Source organism: Acipenser ruthenus, chromosome 3 (assembly GCF_902713425.1).
Source record: "Acipenser ruthenus chromosome 3, fAciRut3.2 maternal haplotype, whole genome shotgun sequence".
NCBI classification, from domain to species: Eukaryota; Metazoa; Chordata; class Actinopteri; order Acipenseriformes; family Acipenseridae; genus Acipenser; species Acipenser ruthenus.
This window is the reverse complement of record NC_081191.1, coordinates 34711203-34728702: the sequence shown is the minus strand read 5'-3', so window position 1 is coordinate 34728702 and position 17500 is coordinate 34711203. Positions and strand designations below refer to the sequence as shown.

Sequence of the window (17500 nt, the reverse complement as noted above, 5' to 3'; positions counted from 1 at the left end):
TGAGCACGTCTGTATATATATATATATATATATATGTGTGTGTGTATATATGTATATATGTGTATATATATATATATATATATATATATATATATATATATATATCAGTACTGTGCAAAAGTTTTAGGCAGGTGTGAAAAAATGCTGTAAAGTAAGAATGCTTTCAAAAATAGACATGTTAAGGTAAAGGGTGATCACACCAAATGTATATATATATAATCTATCGATTTGCTGGCACAAACAAACACAGGAAATAAAATTAATTAAAGACTAGGCTTTTTTTTTTTTTTTTTTTTAAATATGTAATTTTTTTAATTTTTTTTTGTTATCCCAAAGACAGACTGCAGTAACCACCCAACTGTTTATATGACATTTAAACAACAGGGCTTATTTAAAACTTACATATTTATTATTATTATTATTATTATTATTATTATTATTATTATTATTATTATTATTATTATTATTATTATTATTATTTATTTCTTAGCAGACGCCCTTATCCAGGGCGACTTACAGTCGTAAACAATTATTTAATATGTAAATTAGTCATGTGTGCACTAAATGCTCTGTCACAGCACATCAGTCTGGTGTTAGTGATTTAAACGTTGATTACATGACAAAAGTTTGCAATAGATTGGCAAGTGGTACTAAATAAAATTTGTTGTATGCTATTAAATAATTTTTCTCACGTACCCCAGTTTGAAACCCGCTGCATTATAAAAAACCACATTACCAACAGGTACAGCTTAATAGTATTAGTATTTAAATGCCATTGTCCTAACTGGTAAATTCTTACCTTCCAGCTGCCCCTTTATTTTGACAATTTCCATATCAAAAATGGCTTTTTTTTCTTCACATTTTTCATTCTTAGCCCCCAAGTAAATAAACAATTTAAATAAACAATTTTTGCTTTATTTTTACAACACACGTTGATGTTGTTGATATGATAAATGCGTATATCTGCTGTAGGTACTCTGTATTTAATTTTTTTCAAGGTTAAACGATGGCCCGTGTTACACAGAACACTAAAAATAAAATGTCAAATATACAATATGTATTTCATTGGTTTTGTGGATTTGCTATATTTTAACATATTTTAATACTGAACATAATGATATAGTTTGGAAAATGCTACTTTAACAAAACCGTGACTGCACGTGAACTTTATTACATAATAATTTCCTTTATTTCTGACTCCAGTGGTGTTTTCTCAATGGAAGATTTATTCTAGGCATATATACAGTGCTGTATAAAATCGCATACATTGTATATATATATATATATATATATATATATATATATATATATATATATATCTATCATGCTGTTATAGGCCTACTGGCGAAGTGGACAAGAGACAATTAGTGCATAACACATACTAAATTATTTTGGCCCTGAATTTTAGCATTTGTCACAGAAAAGACACATTCACATATTTTATAATGTTACTGTAGGCTACTTTTTTTTTTTTAATCAATGATGCGTTTTTAGTTTCACAAATCTACTGCACTTTGTCTATAAACTCTACTGTAGTACGCAGAAGTACACATTTCTCCCATTCACTTGCTAGGTCACTCCATATCTCCAAACATCAGACAGATATTTTGTCTAGCAAATAGATAAGTATACAGCGGATGAATTTCACAGTATTTTTAAGCACAAATATAATAGCTTACATTTCAGCAGTCACTGCCAACGCTGATTCTTCCAGATGTAATGGTCGGATGTAACAGGGACACAAGGTTATATTTGCGCCGGGCCATGTTGTTAACAAGTCTGATGTTGTCGTCCAGGCTTTACTGTGAAACTGACTGTAACCAGGGAGGGTGTGAGCGCATTCTACTGGACTGGAGAATAATGGCATGTTTGCAAGTGTAAACAAACAAGTTAAAAAGATTAGCCTGTCATCAGACATGTCATGTTAATACAAAATGCATTAATTTACTGCGTATTGGTATTGCATGTGGTCTGGGAAGGGGGACACACAGGCGCGTTAAGAGAAATTCAGCGGGACATTTTTTATTTCAGGGGGGCATTGGCGCAGTGGCGCGGCCTAGTGCGAACACTGCAGTAGTGTTAGTTCAGTCTAACAAGCAGGCTTCCCTCAGTCTCGTGTGAGTACTGACTGAGTGGCTTTGCCAGTAGCATGCACAGGTGGGCATCCCTGTACAGTGTACAGGGACCGAACCGACCAGGTAGCATAGTGGTACTGTTCCGGTTCTGACCCGCTACCGACCAGAGCATACATCCCCGGTCTGGTACCAAGCCCGGTTACTGTCTTTAACCAGACTGAGGCAGCACCTCTACAGTGTTACTGTACACTGCATTGCTACTTGCATAATGCCTGGACCCTATTGAGACTCGAAGGCATCAGAGTATTCAATTATTTGGACTCCTTTGTGCCCAGTCTCCAGCACAGGCAGACGCACACATGGAACTTGTGGGCGTCATCAGCCACCTTCATGGCTGGGTCTTACAGTGAATCATGTGAAAAGCCAGCTCACTCCTTCTCAGACAGCCAGCTATCTAGGAGTGTGCTTGGACTCCAGGTCCATGCTGTCCACTATGTCGGACGGCAGAGTGCAAAGAATAGCCATCTGTTTAGAACTATTTTAGCTCAACAGAGCACTCACGGTAGTGAAGTTCCAGAAACTTCTGAGCTTGATGGCAGCAGCTTCCTACCTTTTGGTCTCCTGCGCATGCACCCTCTGCAGGCCTGGTTCAACAGCAGAGCTTTTCAGCCCCCGTTGAACCGCGACCACCTATTGACAGTGTCTCACCTCTGTCTAAAGGCACGCTCTTGGTGGAAACAATCTACTCAACTATGCCTCTGCATAGCGCTGGACAGTGTCACCAGAATGGAGATCATCACAACGGATGCATCCAGCCTGGGCTGGGGCGCTGTGTGGAATGGCAAGGGGGCGCAAGAGGTGTGGACCCCCCCCCCCCCCCCTCCCCACCAGGGTGGGTCTCCACATAAATGTTTTTGAACTGCAGGCAGTTTACCTAGCCTTGCAGCATTTTTTGCAGAAGGTTCGAAGGAGACACGTGCTTGTCTGTACAGACAGCACAACAGTGGTGGCTTACATCAACCACCAGGGCGGCCTCAGGTTACCCAGTCTCCATCACATGGCCCGTGAGCATTGCTCTGGACACACAAGAACCTCCTTTCACTGTGGGCAGTTCATCTGGTGGTTAGCCTCTTTGGGAAAGGTTTGGGAGAGCAGAGGTAGATCTCTTTGCCTCCCAGGGATCAATGTCTTCCCACTGCTCGCCCTGCTCCCGCTGTGTCTGGAGAAAACCAGGCAGGCCCAGGCCAAGTTGCTCCTAGTAGCCCCTTATTGGCCCAGGAGACTTTGGTTTTAAACCCTGATGGAGTTCCAGAGCGGCCATCTGTGGAGACTGCCCAAGCACCGTGACCTGCTCAGTCAGGCACGGGGGACCTTATGGTATACCAACCAATCGAGCCTGAAGCTCTGGGTCTGGGCCCTGAATGGCTGCATTTGAGCCATCTGGGTCTGTCCAATAGGGTTATTGACACCTTACAAAATGCCAGAGCAGCGTCCACACATTCCCAGTATGGGTACAAGTGGAGCATCTTCAGATGTGGTGTCTGCCTCGTGGGTTTGACCCCACGAGTAATACTGCAATTTTTGCAGGACCTGTTTGATGAGGGGAAATCCCCTCTGCATTAAAGGTCTATCTGGCAGCCATTCAGCTTGTCTCTGTCTCTGTCTCCCCAGGAGCTCTGCTTCCTGGTGAGGCAATTTTTGAAAGGGGTTCAGCAGCTTTGGCCGCCTATGAAGGACATTGTTCCTTGATACGTCTGATCACTTCAAGTATAAATGTTGTTATGGGATTTTCAGCTCTTCAGTACGTACTTTGCATTAGCAATTGTGTGAAATACCCTCTTCGGGGCCCTACATTATTCAACATGATTCTTAAAAAAAAAAAAAAAAAAAAAAGTTTTTATGCTTCCTATGGTAAAAACAAATGAGGTTGTCAGTAAGCTTTTGAAAAGCATATTTTCTTTCTTCTATCATAACTCAATTTTGGAAAATGTGCATGTAATTGTACAAATACAGTAACCTTTATTCATTCTGAGAGTTAGATGTAGAAGGTGCACACCGATGATCCATCTGCGTGATCGTTTTCAGACTGCAGTGGTTATAGCACAAGAAATTCCAGGAAGAAATAACACGCGCATCAGCAGAATGACTGTATGTCGCCTTCTGCATGAAAATGATTTGCATGCTTGGAGGCTGTTCAGGGGTAACATGTTGACAGCTGAGAGACAAAATCCCCGTCTTCTGTAGGCCAGAGAACATCTGAGGTGGTGGCAGAGAGTGTGGTGGAGTGTTTTATTCACCGATGAATGAATGCCGTTTTGCCCTTGACAGACCTGATGGAAGACGACGTGTGTGGAGACGTCGCGGTGAGCGTTATGCTGACTGTTGCGTTGTTCAAGCCAACCGGTTAACACAAAAACGCCTTTGGTGCAGATTGAGGGCAACCTTACTGCTCAGCGATACATTGACGTAGTCCATGCGGCAACAGTTTTTCTGTTCCTGCAAGCCTATCCGGCAGTGTCGATTTTCCAGCAGGACAATGCAAGACCACACAGTGCTAGGATTATAATTTCACGACTTCAAGAAAACAATGTTGAGGTCTTGCCGTGGCCAGCTTTTTCCCCTGACCTGACTCCAATAGAACATCTGTGGGACCAAATCGCCAGTGCCATCCACAGGAGACAACTGCGACCAGCCAACCTTCGCCAGCTGGCTGCAGCTGCACAGGAAGAGTGGCGGAACATCCCACAGCATTCTATCCCGAGGCTGATCAGGTCTATCCGTCAACACTGCCAGGATTGTGTTAATGCTCAGGGAGGTCATGCCTGATACTAACTTTGTAATGTTTTCATTTTGACAGTGTGTCACATTTCATACTGAAAACTTATCATGGTTCTTTGATCTGTATTTGTATTCACATTTTCTGGGATTTTGTTTGATATCTATTTTTAAAATATTTGATTTAAATCCATTAAAGACCTGAGTGTTGCCTTTCTTTTGTGCATCAATATATTTGCATTATATGTTGGGCAAACTAAATAGGGAAGCTTCTTTTTTTGCTGTGTAACTGAGTCGCCCAGAATAGCATCTATGTGCATTCTTTAGCCAGCTTTAAGGTACAAAGACCAGATTAATGGTTATTCATCATTTCAAAATGAATCGGGCAAGCGTTCATGTCATAGTGATAGGTGAAGCAAATAGATGCCTTTCTGTGAGATTCTGAATTAATGTAGTATCATGGTAATGCCAGAGTTCACATTTTCTATTAACCTTTTGGGAAGGATAAGCTTTTATTTAAGCTGATTGTAGAAATTCAGTGGCAGTGATGCAGCCTTTCAGGGATAACAGGCTTGTTAGCGGGAACGAAGGTCGCTTATCTGCAGTCCTCTTGACCATTAAGTGGGTTGCAGCAATAAGCCGACATTTTAAAAGGCAATTGAAAACAGGGTATAAAATGGGATTGATCAATAAATAAAAGCCCAGGGGACCAATTGCCCTGTCCCAATGATCCGACTGGGGAAAGAGGTACCGCCTTAAAACTGTGAACTGTAAATTATTTAATGAAACACAAACCACTCAAAGCTAGTGTAACAGTTCGACATCAGTGAATGAATTAAATGTTTGGTTTGTAAAGATACTATTACTTATCCTAGTTAATTTTACAATGTTTTTGTGTCTCTTTTTGTGGGACTGCACTTATGAAAGAGGTAAAACCAGTCATATTCTGCTCACATAATGTATGTCTATTTTCTTTAATTCCAAAATAAGGTAATTACAGAAAAAGTGCATAATCATGACAACCAAATGCAAGAGAAAGGATGGGGGTCCAATAAACTATACAATGAAAGTACAGCATTATAATGCTTAACCAGCAAATCTGTATGCAGCAGCATTTATTAAACATTAATTTAACATTAATTTAATATGCAATTGCATATCTATTTTATATTAATTTATGCCACGCAATATAAAACGTTACCGGGTCTTGTGCAGTAATTAAACTTGCAAGCGTCAAAGGGCTTATGGGGCTAGGGTGGATTTTAATTATGTCCCACTGATCATAATGAAGAATATACAGGTAATTAACTCAGGAATGATACAATTGCTACCCTATTAAATACCCCAGGTTCATTTATGATATTTATTAATTCAAAAATATGTTTTTAAACCCCATTGATAGTGGGTTTAAACTTAATCTAGGCAATGCTTTTTATCTAAGTTTGGGACTTAAATTTCACTGGTGTCTCTTGAGGATACACTGCTGCTTTTTCTCAAGGGAATGGGAAATGTTTCTGAAGTTTTTGTAGACTTCCTTCACCAGCACACTGTGAAAGTTCTCAAGGGAAAGTGTGATGAATTTATATGCCTGTGCATTTGCTGGAAAGTCAGCATTGCAGAACTGGATGTACTGTATGCCGGAGTTGCTTGAGCGTGAATTATCTTCTCGGCTCCTTTGAGCCAGACCGTTTTGCACTAGACCTTTGAGTGTATTTTATTGTAGTCTGTGCATATATTACAGTGTTCAGTTGAGTGGACAAAAAATTTATTACTGGAGAGGTTTGAGATTTAAAATAGTTCATCTTGATTTTTTACCTTTGTGGATTTCAGATCTTTCAAGAAAGTTGGATTATTACATTTTTGAAGAGCATTAGTCTTTGTTGCTATGATATACATGTCTGTTAAGATGTATTAAGGTTAGAACACATGGAAAATTAAAGTATGTTTTTTTCAGGAAACTCAATTAGATTTTGTTCCTAAATAACAATAAATAAAAACTGCCAAATGTTTGTTGACCAAACAAAGCCATGTCACTGTTGTGAACTTCTGTTGTCTTGTCAAACCTTGCGTTCAGTTTTGGTCCTGCCTCCTGCCATGCTGGCCTGTTAGTTAAGTGTATGCACAAACATCATAGCCACAAAACAACAGTGTCTGCTCTTTTGAACCTGGTTAAATCTGAAAAGATTGTACCCAACATTTTTTTGTTTTGTTTTGTTTAGTTTTTTGCCGTTGGCCATCATCTATCCAAAAATCTTTTGAAGTCAATTTCAAGAGGATATCAACTGAAAGGGGAACAAGAACTATTAAAACAGAGTTAATTTGCAATTTTCATGTTCTTGTCATGTGGTGGCTTCTCCTAGTGAATGTAGAACCTGTAATTTGGTCTAGACAGATGAAACTATCTAATCCCCATCAACCACCAGACAGAGCTGGTTGCCAAAAAAGCTCTTGAATCTTCTAAATGGAAGCTGTAGTAGGTAGAGATGAGTGGTATGTTAGTAGTTTGATAAATGTGACAAAGTTCAATGCCATTTTATGTCATGCTTTAAATAAATCAAATTTAATGTGAAGAGTGGATTTTTATTCAAATAACGCATTAGATACTGACTACTGTAGTCTGGTTTCTGTTGATCCTTTGCTGTTGAACAGTGGGGCTTATGAAAAACCTAGCCTCCCAGGGGACCATTCAGTCCTAGATAGTGAGCATATTGAGTCAATCCAAAACTATACCATGACTTGTCCAGATAAATAAGGAAAGTGTGAGCTGCCAAAAGTCATGAAGAACAAAACACTTGGATGAGGGACTGTGACGAGTTACCCCCGCCCCTGGGTGTATTTTTGGTTTATTTTGTATAGTTTGGGTTATGTATCACGGGGGAGTTAATGTATATTGGTATGTGAGCATGGGGTTGTGGTATAGTGGTGACAGGGAAGGGAGGCAGTTAAAATCCTCCCTGTAAAAACACGTGGGAATGAGGCTGGAGCCGTGAATTGAATAAATGATTAATTAAGGCTCCAGCCACAGGTGTATAAATAGGGTGATCACAGGTAAGAAAGGGGCTAGTGTGTTCAGAGGTGGAACGAGGGTCAGGAGGCAAACCAAAGGAAGGCTTGAAATCATAACAATTGCTATGTGTGCTGGTTTAACACCAGCACGAAACTTGTTTATTCCGTGTCCATTTGTTTTGTTTGTCTTTTTTGGCCACTGTACCGTTTTGGTTTGGAGTTCAGCGTTTGTTCTTGTTTTGTGTAAACCGTTTACTTTTGATTAATAAAGAAACGAGCGCATTTGCGTCTCACACCTCAGTAGTGGCCTTTGTTGTGGGTTATTTCTTCCTGGTCTGACGTCATCCACACAAGCCAACTTGTCACAGAGTCACAACCAACTTTTTGAATCAATGCAAAAGCAAAGTTTTGGAAGAATACATCGATGGTAAGGGTTGCAACGGAGTCGCATCAAAGAACCAGATAAATAATTGTTCTGAGTAGTTTCTTGGTAGTTTTATACCATTCAAATAAAAATTGTATTTTTGCAATTGCATCAGAATTGGACCCTTTGTATCCTTTTGCTGCAGATCTTTCAGAAGTTGAGTCTACAGAATCCATATTGAAAATAAAAAAGCTATTTAATGTCAGCATGATGGCTTGTAATGGCAGAACAATTTTGGGCAGGATGCATGGGCTGATTTAAGCTGATCTCCTATTTGTACTTTTGACTGGCATGTGTATTTTTTTTTCTTTACTTGAGACAATGCTGCCTATTACCTGTAGAAACACAGTTGTTCACCAGTGAGTTCAATAAACTGAGGCTGTACATAAAGAAGTATCTAATTACTCAACAACAGTGGATGACGAACCAGCTTTTAAAACAGCATGGCACCTCTGCCATTTGAGTAGATTGTTCTGAATATCATTACATTGTAAGGGTCTGTTAATTAAACGTCTTTAAAAATGCTTTACGTTAGATAATGTGTTTTATTTGCACGGCTTTTCTAAAGGAGAACGGTGACCAAAAGTGAGTGTTTCTTATTTTAATTTGTGCTGATGTTTAAGAAGAGATTTATATACTGCCCTTTTAACAGGATTACATTGCAGATGCAGGACTGAAAATTACATGTGGTTTTCTGTTCACAGGTTATGCAGGTGGTGAAAGACCAGATCATGAGAGCACTGAACACCAAGCCTAACTCGCTGGACCAGTTTAAAAGTAAACTGCAGAACCTGAGTTACACAGAGATTCTGAAAATTCGCCAGTCTGAAAGGATGAACCAGGAAGACTTCCAGTCTCGTCCTATCCTGTAAGCATTCTTCTTATTACTGAGATTTAAATCCAAACAAGGTATCCACAATACACACACACATACTGGAACTGATGTCCTCTAGTTCAGTGGGTCATAGTCATAAAGCCTGTGTACATCAGCAGGATTCTCAATAGACTCCTTGTCAGGAAAGTAGAGAGCAGTCAGATTGAAGTCCAGTCAGATTTTAAGGACTACTGTATTACACTTGAATCATTTCACCTTATTTTTAAATAAGATCGTAAGAAAATATGGGAACGAGAGGAGTCTGTTCGCCCCATCTATGCATAGAAGCTGATTGATCTCCAAGTTGGGTCTTAAAGGATACCAGTGATTCAGCATCAAAAACATGACTAGATAACAGATTTCTGTCTTTGCCTGGTAGAAGAGCACTGGGCCACCTCTTCCTGAAGTACAAGATCAGTAATATTGATCAAGTAATGAATTTGATAACCCCTACCTGACCTTTCACCTCTACCCACATGTACATTCCATCAACTTGTTCATTGGTTAGATGGATTCTACTATTAGTGGTTATGAGCAGCTTCTATTCCCTTATATAAAGTTACTGCAGTGTGATACTGTAGACTGACTCCGAATGACCTTGCTGTTTATTGAAATCTTCAAACAATAATATTCAAACTACTGCTAATTAATTTTATTCCAGATAAATTAAACATAACAATTTATTTCAAGGCCTACAGAACAATAGAACTGCAGTAATGATATTTAGGCAGCAGCATGTTGACTTTAATTTAAAGTCAAAGCAATCATGCTGCATCACATTTATTAGCTTGAGGGAAATTGCCTTGTAGCTCATTTTTAACTACTGCCCCCCCCCCCCATCCCCTTATTGGCATTTAGGCAACTAAATGGTAGATTGAGTCTAAAATCAAATTAATAAGCTGGGGAGACAAACTTGCCCTGTAGCAGGATGCAGAAATTGGCAATTACACAAACAAAGTGGCATAGGAAATCAAAACAACACAAAAAGCTGAAGTAATTTATGTGAAGGATGTTGTGTGTGGAATTTTTTAGAGGTTCTATAGGTGGATAACACAGACCAACTAATGGAACTATTTTAAATTGGTGTTTCTAAACTAGATAATACCACTGTGTCTTATTTAATGCCTTTTTTTGGTGAATGTTTTATTGTTTTCAGTCATTACAGAAGAATAATATTACCAATACAATAAACCAGCAAACTATTTACAGGCTGGCTGGGAAAATGAAAAAAAGAAAGAGATAAAATTTAAGGTAATTCTCTCACAGCTGTGACAATTTCAGACCATGAAGATATAGTATTGGGATTGGTTCCGTGCAGCTTGGCTGTAGATCTTTCTAAACGTGCGATGGACTGAAGATGTAATAGCTGGGTATGAAGTAACGGAAGGTCAGGAGTGAACCAGGACTGTAAAATAGTTTTCTTTGCAGCTGTAAGAGCTGCTAGAAGGAGCCAATGATTTGTCAAGGATAGACAAAGTTTGGAATCATCGTTTAGTAGAAATAGGGTGTCGCTTGAATTTCAGTCTTCAATAATTTAGAAACAGTGATAGCCACACATTCCCAAAAATTACACACATCTAATGCATTTTTGAGGTCACTTGAAAGATAAATGTTTTTTTTTTTTGTATTCTATCAGATGAAACATACATGGTTAGTAATAAACAAATTGGGCACATTCTTGAGTCCTTCAATTAACCTTTTTGAGTTGCTAGTTTTGTAGCAAAATGTTCTAAAAGGTGCAAGGATGAATTCAAAAAGGGAGCTGTTGGCATGTATTATATTTTCTAAAAAAAACACGAATAAAAGATTGGTTGCTAAGATAGTCTTCTATGAGCACAGTTGGACATCAAAGTGGAACCATGAGTGTAAAACCTTAATGGCTTAAAGGTGCGTCCTAAGGAGGCTGTTGACCAGTCAGGCCATCTTATTATTTTTGTACTGACTCAATTATTTGTTTATTTAGCAGAAGCCTTTATCCAAGGCGGCTTACAGAGACTAGGGTGTGTGAACTATGCATCAGCTGCAGAGTCACTTACAACTACGTCTCACCCGAAAGACGGAGCACAAGGAGGTTAAGTGACTTGCTCAGGGTCACACAATGAGTCAGTGGCTGAGATGGGATTTGAACCAGGGACCTCCTGGTTACAAGCCCTTTTCTTTAACCACTGGACCACACAGCCTCAAGAAGACTCAATCTTCTTAAAGTAATGTTAGCTAACAAAGTAACATTTCTCCACCGTGCACATCCATTGATTTTATAGGTCTCAAATGTGCAGTTTTGAAAGAAACACACGTTATAGCAAAACGTAATTTTAAAACTTTGTCTGGCACTACACTAGGTTAAAGGAAACTCTGTCTTGTACTTCCTAGGTCATTTCACCTGGATAGTGAAATTGTGCCCACCCCTTTACTGGATTCTTTCCTGTCAATAAGACCTTTCCCTATTGACTGACATGCTTTTAGTCAGAAACATGCTTTTACCCAGAAAACACTGCTGAGGTGAAATGAGCCAGGGTACAAAAGTGCAAACAGATAATGTAAGAATAAGGCATAGAATCTGAGAGTTTCCTTCAACCTAAAGTAGTACCAGTAGGATGACCGAATGACTCCAGGTTTACTAGGACAGTTCAGGCTTTTTAACTCGCATGGTAGTGCATTCTGGTAAATATATAGCCCTGCTTCTCTCAAAGAAAAGAAACAAGTGAAAGATACCAAAGACAGGTACAAGGTATCAGAATGCATTGTGCTGTGAGTTGAAAAGCCTAATCTGTCCCATGCTGTCCCGGTGAACTTGGAGCCATATGGCCACCCTAAGTTCCAGACATAATGTTTTAAAATGAAAAAAACGTGTTTCTTTTAAAACTGCACATTTGAGACGTATGTAGCTTGTATAAGTGCAAAACGGCAAGGATTTATGGAATAATTTTGTTAGCTACAGTTATTTTTAATATTAAAACTTTGATATGTGTTTGGTCTTGTAAGGTTTCAGAAAAGATAGAGTAAATTTGAATATGTTATGTATTGTTTTAACTTGCTCAATAATTTAACCTGAGCTTTCTGACCTCCTCCTTCTTCCCAGCGAGCTGAGGGAGAAGATCCTGCCAGAGATCATGGAGCTAATCAAGCAGCAGCGTCTGAACCGACTCTGTGAGGGAACATGCTTTAGGAAGATCAGCAGCCGTCGGCGGCAAGGTATAGTTTTCTGAACCTGTTAGAAAACGGTGATGCTACTGCCATACAGCTCTATCCCTCTGCACTTGTAATGAGGGGAGGGGGGAGGGGCACGGTTGAAGATATTTGCAACTGGAGCGTTTTTCATTAAAAAGAGGAAATTGAATTGCTCAGACATCTAAGTAAGAAATCATGAATTGAAATAAAGGAGTACTACATAAATAATAATTTATGTTCCCCTTTTCTTTTAGTTCGTTGCTTGTATTTTATACTCCAGTTTGGAATGTGCACCTTTTCCGTCTGTCAATCCATATGTCACACGTACAATGTTACAAATTTAGATAAATGGCTTACAAATATGGACAATGATCAAAAAAAATTAGAAATTGTTTCAAAGTTGTTGTTTTTTATTCATTCCTGTGGGAAGGATTTTGTTTGCATCTTCTCAAAGAATGATTTAAATTGGTTTATGTCTCAAGAGGAAAGACCTGTACAGTTGGTGGATTTTACAGCATGGTATCTACAATAGTAGACAGCTCCAACAACCAAAATGAGCCAAAATGAGCAGAACAGGCAGATTGAAGACTGAAGCATGGTAAATAATGATCACCACATGGGTACAAGGCTTTGGAAATGTATTTGTCAACTGGGAAAGCATTATCAGTTTGCCTCTTTAAATGAGCACTTTTTTCACAGTCATACTTTTCTTAAAGTTTCTAGTGAGCATGCAAGTTCCAGGTGCCAGTTGTATTTGGATAAAGTTGGTCATGTGCTCTGTGTCATTAGTCTCAGAACTACTATGTGGTGTATTTGAAGCACAGTGATGTTCTGGCAGTATGCTCTATTCATTATAAGAATGTGCCCTTTCGGTATGCAGATGGTGCTAAACGGTATTAGCACCCTAATAAATGCCTAAAACTAAAGTGGTACAACTGAAACCATAGCATCCCCCCCTTTTTTATTTGTAATGTTTTGGTTTTGTCAAACTGTATATCAAGGTTGTTAAGCTTATGTGGATGACAGTAAGAACATTGGATAACTTATCACTTTTGAAATGTTATGTTAGTACAGTAATCCGTCATGTATCCGCCATGATCAACCTCTTCAGCAACGTTAGTTTATTATTGAACAGGGAATATTAGTTCAGAGATTGTAGATCCTACCAAAGTTTTCGTACACTGTGTTGTATGTGCTCCGTGCGCTGCCATTGCTGGTAGTGTCACGTGAGCTGTTCAGTGTGTTGATATGTAAATAAATCCTGTTCGCCTGCGGGGCATATCAACTTCAGCCTCTGTCTCAATCTCCTGCCTGTCACTCAGCAGCGAATGCACACACCCACACAGCAGACGGCTACTCTGTCACAAGCATTCGTACCCTGTATCTTTCTAAACAAGGGATTTAGGGGAGCTCCCTAATAAAAGCTGAACCCCAAAACAATAATTGTATCAATACAGTAATTGTTACAGCTGTGTATAATGGGATTTAAAACAGGATTCATCCATCTGCCTGTTTACATGTCCACCCTTACTCTGGTCCCACTGCAGTCGGATATGCAACAGATTACTGTATTACACTTTTTGATACTTATCCAGTAGGAAACAGGCCTCAGCATTTTGTATGGGAACTCTTTAGCAGTGAGAGGGATTTAACACCTGGTATCTTTGCTTTACAGACATAAAAGTTCCACTTGTTGTGAGGGAGATGGAGGACTTAAATTAAAAAAAAAAAAAAAAAAATGTGGCTTGGCAAGAAGTTACAGAAGGTCATTGGAGTTAGAAAGCCAAATGTGTCAAGTGCACAATCCAATTTGCAAGAAGTTATGTGAAGATATAAAGGGCAGTCATTACCATTTGGCAAATATAGTAAAAAAGCTACCCTCTGCTCTAAAATAATTAATTGGAAAGGGTTCCTCTTCATTCAGCATTAAAAAAAAGAAAGAAAGAAAAGAAAAGAAAGGGCTGAAATATATGCATATGAATTATTAAAAGGTAATTCTGGCTTCTGTCATGCTGCAGCAACACCCCAGATAGATATGGGAAATTATTATTGCATGAAAGCTTTTATTGAACTGAGCCAGCCTAAAGAATTTGCAGTAAAAAAGAAAAAATAATAATGAAAAATAATAATGTTGAGGGCTCATTTTTCACTGCATGGCTTTGGTTGTGTTCTGTTTTCCTCTATGTGCTTGTTTCTTTGGTGATGGTATGCAGTTAATAGTAAGAGGTAATGTACACCATTATGTGTACCCTTCTGCTTTAGTCTTTCATGATTTTCTATAAAGGTTGCCTGCAGGGTAATGTGCAAACTTTGACATGCGTATCTGCCTTGTAGGTGGTAAATCACCAGGGTTGACATTAGCCCAAGCAGAATGAAAGGCACGTTTGCTGTCTACATCTGCTGGCTTTACTGTACAGCAGTGATACTCGTTTACATTTCTTGATGGGGTAACCTTTGGGAATGCCAGAAATTACTTTCTTTATTAAAACATCAGTTACTGCACTGATTAAGGCACTATGCTTAATAATAACATGAAATGCAAAGCACAGTTGAAGTTATTAGTATTTGCAAGCTAGCCATTCATATATTATTAAACAGTTGGTTAATACATATCTTGTTTTTTTTATTTTTTATATATATTTTTTTTTAATAATTTAGTCGCTGCCAATTATTTCTTATTATCTTCTCCCCAATTTATAATGGCCAATCATTTTTAGGCTCAGCTCACCGCTACCACCCCTGCGCTGACTCGGGAGGGCGAAGACGAACACACGCTGTCCTCCGAAGCGTGTGCCGTCAGCCGACCGCTTTTTTTTTCACACTGCGGACTCACCATGCAGCCACCCAAGAGCTACAGCGTCGGAGGACAACGCAGCTCTCGGGCAGGTTACAGGCAAGCCCGCAGGCGCCCGGCCAGACTACAGGGGTCGCTGGTGCGCGGTGAGCCGAGGATACCCTGGCCGACCTAGCCCTCCCTCCCCCCTCAATTGGCCGAGCGCCGCCCCCTGGAAGCTCCCGTCCTCGGTCAGCAAAGGAATAGCCTGGATTCGAACTCGCGACGTCCAGGCTATAGAGCGCATCCTGTACTCCACGTGGAGCACCTTTACTGGATGCGCCACTCTGGAGCCCTTACATATCTTTGTTTTAATAATGACAGTTAGCTGTGGGGTAAAAAAAAAGCCTCTATGGGCCACACAAGGGGTCCTGTAGTTATAGTCTATTTTTCTTAAGGTGATCCTAATTTAACTCGGTTTGTTCAGGAACCAAAGTGTAGATAATGGCTGAGGTCTGATTTTAAACTGTTCATGGACGATTGAAATTACAAGCTGTCTCACGTACTGTAAATGTCAGTGACCCAAAACTGTGTTCACAGTATTTACAGTGCACCTGATTTGCCGATCTATTGAAGGATACTATGAAGGAACCAAACTTTGTATGGGCAGATGTTTGGTGGGCTTCTTTTATTGGGACATGCTATATCTTGTCAAGTTTTGAGTAAACTGTGTTAGGTATTTAATCAATAGGTCATCATATATTTGATTTATAGTTATGGTTCAGTTCTACAGTTCACATTGCAGAAAATGGCAAAAATAATGGAACGAAAGGAAGGTGCTGGCCAAAAATGAAGACACATATATATTTCTTTTCTGTTTCACTTGTGCAGCGGGGGGGGGGGGGGGGGGATTTGATCGCAGACATTGTTAACAAAGCCTGTTAAACCTCCACTCTCCTGGAATAATCCATGCATTAGGCACCTCAAACCATGAGCACTGTCTCTGCATTTATTATAAATGCTTTCCTGTTAAAAATATACTGACGGTACGCTTGTGTCTTATACAACAATAATTGAGTCTGCATTTTTTTATTGGCCCGCATGCATACCTGCGTACCAGTTATGTGAACACCTGATTATGGATCAAGAGCGTACAAGGCATTGGAAAGCCGTATTCTCTGCAGAAAACATGTAGACATAATAAATGCTCGTCGCAGTAACTGCAGACTTCATTTTCTTTGTGACCTGATGTTGATGGAGACAAACATGGTGATCCAGTGAATTATAAAATACACCCCATGTTTAAACAAGCATCTTTTGAAAGACAAGAAGTTGCCATACATTTGATTCCCATAGAAGACAGAGTGAAAAATCAAGAGGTCATTTTAAACTTTAGATTTTTTTTTTTTTTGAGTTGTACATGGACCCTTTTTAAGTTTAAACATTTTTTTTTATTAAACTTACATGACATAAGCAATTAGTTTTATTAACACTATATTTTCTTACATTTTTTTCCATGGTAACATGAAATGAAGCAGAAAATGTCAACTTTGTACTTAAAATAAACATTTACAATATTAAATGTTTAGTATTGCCCAAACTAGTTGATGATAAACTCAAGTTCAATAACTCTTGCCTTGTGTGTGCCCACATTGAAAGCATTTTGTGTGGCTTCTTTTGTAGGTTTTATTATTATTATTATTATTATTATTAATAATAATAATAATAATAATAATAATAATAATAATAATGATAATAAACAGGAGGGAAAGGAAGGTGCCACAAAAATAGATATTAACAAGAACAATTGAAAGTGTACATAGTTCTTTTTTGTCCTTGAACAATTAAAAGGGAGTGATCTTCTGATGTAAACAAGTTGCATTTGAGATCCAAATGAACAATAACTTTAAAAGAAAAGACATGCTGCACAGCATTTATTTCAGCCCTTGTGCACAGGTACGAAAAAAATAGATTTCACTTGAAACTAAATCTGTATTTTACCTCAACTTTATTTGACTGGATACTTGCATCAAGTTTCACAGACCCTATTTTACTGTCCTGACTTGTCAAAAAAACATTCACCTAATTCTGCTTGGCAGGTGCTGTTTTGTTCACTCTCAAGTATTGGCATCTCTGGGTTTGTGAAACGAGCAGTTAAAGTTCATTTATTATTTGGTATACGTTCTAATTTCAGTTGTAATCTGAATCTTAACTTCATTCAATTTGTGTTCATGAGCAAAAAATCCAGCTGCCACTTTTCAGGGTTTGTTTTTTTTGTTTTGTTTTTTTTTCCTCACTTTCATCTCTGAATGGTAATGGCACCTGTAATATAAACAGTAATTTCTCATTAATACGATTTTCAAGGGACCAGCAAAACAAATATGTTGTAATTCTTAATTCTTTTA

The 17500-nt window shown here is 38.8% G+C and overlaps 1 protein-coding gene across 7 annotated transcripts in view; it reads left to right on the top strand.

Annotated features, from left to right (window-relative positions):
• The window catches only part of LOC117394251 (engulfment and cell motility protein 1), a 167640-nt gene that overhangs the window by 142038 nt on the left and 8102 nt on the right, over positions 1–17500 (top strand). For all 7 annotated transcript variants that reach the window (XM_033992360.3, XM_033992359.3, XM_033992357.3 and 4 more), the window contains 2 exons: positions 8985–9148; positions 12234–12346. In XM_033992360.3, coding sequence (XP_033848251.1) covers positions 8985–9148; positions 12234–12346 — 277 coding nt within the window. The remainder of the gene's footprint in view (positions 1–8984; positions 9149–12233; positions 12347–17500) is intronic.